The sequence below is a fragment of the Limulus polyphemus genome, unplaced genomic scaffold (assembly GCF_000517525.1).
Source record: "Limulus polyphemus unplaced genomic scaffold, Limulus_polyphemus-2.1.2 Scaffold6238, whole genome shotgun sequence".
Taxonomy (NCBI): Eukaryota; Metazoa; Arthropoda; class Merostomata; order Xiphosura; family Limulidae; genus Limulus; species Limulus polyphemus.
In genome coordinates this window covers 39,200-43,702 of record NW_013671848.1, presented here as the reverse complement: position 1 = coordinate 43,702, position 4,503 = coordinate 39,200, and the positions used below count along the sequence as shown (strand labels likewise).

At 33.7% G+C, this 4,503-nt stretch overlaps 1 protein-coding gene across 1 annotated transcript in view; it reads right to left on the bottom strand.

The window, feature by feature from the left end:
• Positions 1–390: 390 nt before the first annotated feature.
• Positions 391–4,503, bottom strand: part of LOC106473511 (28S ribosomal protein S34, mitochondrial-like) — a 4,591-nt gene continuing 478 nt past the window's right edge. Inside the window, exons 2-3 of the mRNA XM_013934194.2 lie at positions 1,844–1,886; positions 391–1,153 (exon numbers count right to left, since the gene is read on the bottom strand). Coding sequence (XP_013789648.1) covers positions 798–1,153; positions 1,844–1,886 — 399 coding nt within the window. The 3' untranslated portion in view covers positions 391–797. The remainder of the gene's footprint in view (positions 1,154–1,843; positions 1,887–4,503) is intronic.

The following is a 4,503-nucleotide window of genomic DNA, read 5'->3' as shown; positions in this document are numbered from 1 at the left end:
AAAATCCTGATTTTATTTCATTCACTCCAGTGTGGAGGAGCACACACACACACACTATGTCAGGTAGATGCACTCAGAGAGTTAACACGCTACTTACACCAATAAAACTGGGTCAGTGTCCACGGCAATCAGAGAGTTAACACACTACTTACACCAATAACTCTGGGTCAGTGTCCACAGCACTCAGAGAGCTAACACTACTTACACCAATAACTCTGGGTCAGTGTCCACAGCACTCAGAGAGCTAACACTACTTACACCAATAACTCTGGGTCAGTGTCCACAGCACTCAGAGAGCTAACACTACTTACACATAAATCATTACATAAACTTTAGTGTTGTACTTTTTGAATATATTTATAAGTAAACAAAAAAGTCAGAACACTAATACTCTTGGTTGACGTAATTTTATTTTCTGAATTACATCATAAAGTGTAAACTGTTTACGTCTACTTCAGCTAAGGTGTCGTCACGAAAAGATTAATTATGCAAATTTTAACAGAATCTAAATTTTGAAGGCTACATCATAGTTCAAGTCTTGATTTCTTGTTCGCAGATTTTTTTTCTAGGCATACGACCTTTAAACTGTTGATTCAGAATATTAAAAAAAAACAATAACACTCATATACGAGATCTTTAATGGACTACAAGTGCCTGTTGAAAGAAAAAAAAAGAATTCTACACTGAAGAAGGCCTCAGTATGGAAGCTGAAACGTTGTCTTGACAACCAGTTGCAGTCTATTTAATTTCTCAAACCTGTTATGTCTATTCTGTCTAAAGTTCCACTGAAACAATGCTCACGCATTGTAGTTCACTTTGATTCCTTCAAGAAACTCGGGACTAAGACCTGGATACCTGAAACTTTCTGAAGGAGTTTCACCTTTATCTGCCACTCTGTAGTTCGTCAGAACGTGTTTCCTGTAATGCAACTCCAACATTAGTTCATTTTCCATGACTCCTTCTTGTCCTTTTTGTTCTCGAAGTAGAACTTCCCTAAGAAGGGGAGGGAACGGAATTTCTCTTGGTAGAATTCTTTCCACCTTCGGTTCTTTGAGTTCATAGTTCAGGTAATAGCTTTCATCCTCTTTTGAAATTAAGCAAAAATCTGGTTTATAAGATGTAGTGACTTCCCTAACCCCTGGGACTTTTTTTCCTGCAAAAAAATGTTTTCAAACTAGATTCAAGCTGATTTCAGCATTTAAAGTAGACCTCGGACAAAAAACTAGGGTTAAAAATATGAATTTTTTTTACAAAAATACAGTTTAAAAATATATAAAACAAATAAATTTCAGCAACTAGTAAGTGAAACCATTAGAAATACCCAAATCTGATAGGCCTAACTACCAAAACAACTAAATCCTGGTTAATAAACCCTAGAACTAATACAGTGTAAAGAGCAATATTTAAAATCAATATAAACTTGTCTCCCTTTCTATTCGTTCTATGTAACAGTAACAAAATAGGCCTGGTAGAATTACTTGATATTACATGTAACAATAACAAAATAGGCCTAGTAGAATTACTTGATATTATATGTAACAGTAACAAAATAGGCCTGGTAGAATTACTTGATATTACATGTAACAATAACAAAATAGGCCTGGTAGAATTACTTGATATTATATGTAACAGTAACAAAATAGGCATGGTAGAATTACTTGATATTATATGTAACAGTAACAAAATAGGCCTAGTAGAATTACTTGATATTATATGTAACAGTAACAAAATAGGCATGGTAGAATTACTTGATATTATATGTAACAGTAACAAAATAGGCCTAGTAGAATTACTTGATATTATGTTATAATTAATAGTTACTAAATTGACTTGATAGACTTACCCCGGAAACATTTTTCAACCCACACTCGGCCAAACTTGTTTTCCTATGTGAATAAAGTGTGAAAATTAAAGAAAATACAACATTTAAAAAATTGTGATTTGAATTAAGTCTTTCACTACCAGAGCCTAATATATGTCCCCTTTTAGATCACCCAGAGCCTAATATATGTCCCCTTTTAGATAATCCAGAGCCTAATATATGTCCCCTTTTATATCACCCAGAGCCTAGTATATGTCCCCTTTTATATCATCCAGAGCCTAGTATATGTCCCCTTTTATATCATCCAGAGCCTAGTATATGTCCCCTTTTATATCATCCAGAGCCTAATATATGTCCACTTTTAGATATTCCAGAGCCTAATATATGTCCACTTTTAGATAATCCAGAGCCTAATATGTCCACTTTTAGATAATCCAGAGCCTAATATATGTCCACTTTTAGATCATCCAGAGCCTAATATATGTCCACTTTTAGATAATCCAGAGCCTAATATATGTCCACTTTTAGATAATCCAGAGCCTAATATATGTCCACTTTTAGATAATCCAGAGCCTAATATATTTCCACTTTTAGATAATCCAGAGCCTAATATATGTCCCCTTTTAGATCACTGCTATACGAACTTTATAACACCACAAAGAAAAGGTAATCCCCTTTAAATCTCCCAACATTTATCAATTTCATGTTCAGACAATTAATGAAATATTAAAACAGGTCTTTTTGTTTATTATTGTGTATTTAAATATAAGTCTGGCACTGGGATGGTTACTTATTTATAAATGTGGCAGTGAAAGAGATAATACATACAGTAAATCACAAACCCCACCCGTATGCAAGTTAATAAACCAATCAAGTACAACATTTAAATGTACTTGAAGTGATATTGTAAAGGTTGTCACATCATTATTCAATAATGATGTGAATTAAATTAACCTGTCTCACTGTGATTCATGTTTGCTGTGTAGGTACATAAGTAACAGATAATAAAGAATAGCAAACTTCAGTACAGTTGGAGGTGGTTCACACGTGTTAGAGGTGGAGTTTATAAGGTGTATTATAGGTGACAAAACTAGGACATGCTTCAGAATTGCACGTTTAATTAAAATTTTCAGGGGGCTGAGAAAGATACAGTATGCTACACTTTTAGGGCTTGCTTACTTGAGGATAAGTCGGAGTTATCTTTAGGGAATATTGTGCTATCAGCAAGAAGATTAGCAGATTAGGAGTAGAAATCAAGGAAGCAAGAGAGAAAATGGACAGAGTTAGGGTAAAAAATTTTTGGGGAGGAAGAGGATTGAATGAGAGTACTGGGATCACAAGTGTACACACAAATTAAGCACAAGTTAAGCCTACAGAGGCAGCTTCGGCTAGCATTCCGGTATTGGTCTCTAATAGATCTGTACCTTTGGCTGTTGGCAATAAGGAACAAGACGATCATGACGTCTGCATAGTGAGGGGTATCCCATATGAAGTATACTGGTAAAGTTATTTGTAGTGGAGAGCATAGAAGGACTGGGACTAAAACCTTCTTGACGGGTGCTAAAGTAAAGGATGTTACAAAGCATGTTGATGCAATGTAGTTTCTGATAACAAGAAACATTCTCTTTTTTGTAATGCACGTAAGGCCAAATGATTTTGGAAACTGGAAATCAGAAGAGCTGCTCGATAAGTTTTGAGAATTCCTTCAGAGATTTAGGGAGTGAAATAGACGTGTGGTCTTTTCTGGAGTGTTCCCTTTGGATAGCTGCAGGAACTGATTACTTAACAGGATATAAGACTTGTATTACAGATTAGCAGGGATATGCTCAGAGCAATAGGTTGACTGGTCAGGATAAATTATATGCTAAAGATGGACTCCGCTTAATCAGATTAGATAATAGGATATTTGGAGAAGCTCTAAAAATATTCATTAATGATAGTTTAGACTAAACTTACATAATGGTGAGGGTGCTAAGATATTTGAAATAAATGAATCAATAGAATGACTCGGACAAAGAGGAGTGGTAATGGCAGATTTTGACACGAATGATTGATTCAAATTAAGCTTAGTTGTTATTATTCTAATGTTAAGGGTATTAGGAACAAAATGGATAAGTTCAGGGCTCCAGTCTAAATAGAAAACCAGGGGTTACAAATTAAGTCAGGCATTAAATAATGTCCAATGTGAGTATGTCCAACAGAAGCATGAGCTTCATCAGACATGATGTATGTTAAAAAAAAAATTAAACTTACTTCACTTTCATTTTTCTTAGTGAATTACACGTGTTATGAAATGATAAAATAGCCGTGATAAAATGTTTTTAAGATAAAAAGTTTCAATAGATTTATTAGTTTTATTTAAATTTTGAAATATAATATGTGTGCACTTCAACCTGAAAGGTCATACTTGTCATGGTGAGTGTATCGACATATTGTAATATTTTTTCCCTCTGCAACTTAAAATCATTTTTACAACAATTAACAATATTAATGAAACGAATAATGCACTGCAATTGATAATTAATAATTGTTATAATTTTTTGTTCAAACACTAAGTGAAGATTATCCTCAAGTCGATAATGTTCCCTATGTTAAAATGATAGACTAAACTTTTCTGATGTTCATGAAAAGTTATATTAATGATAAAAAATATAGTTCCTAAAAAACAAATATATATATTT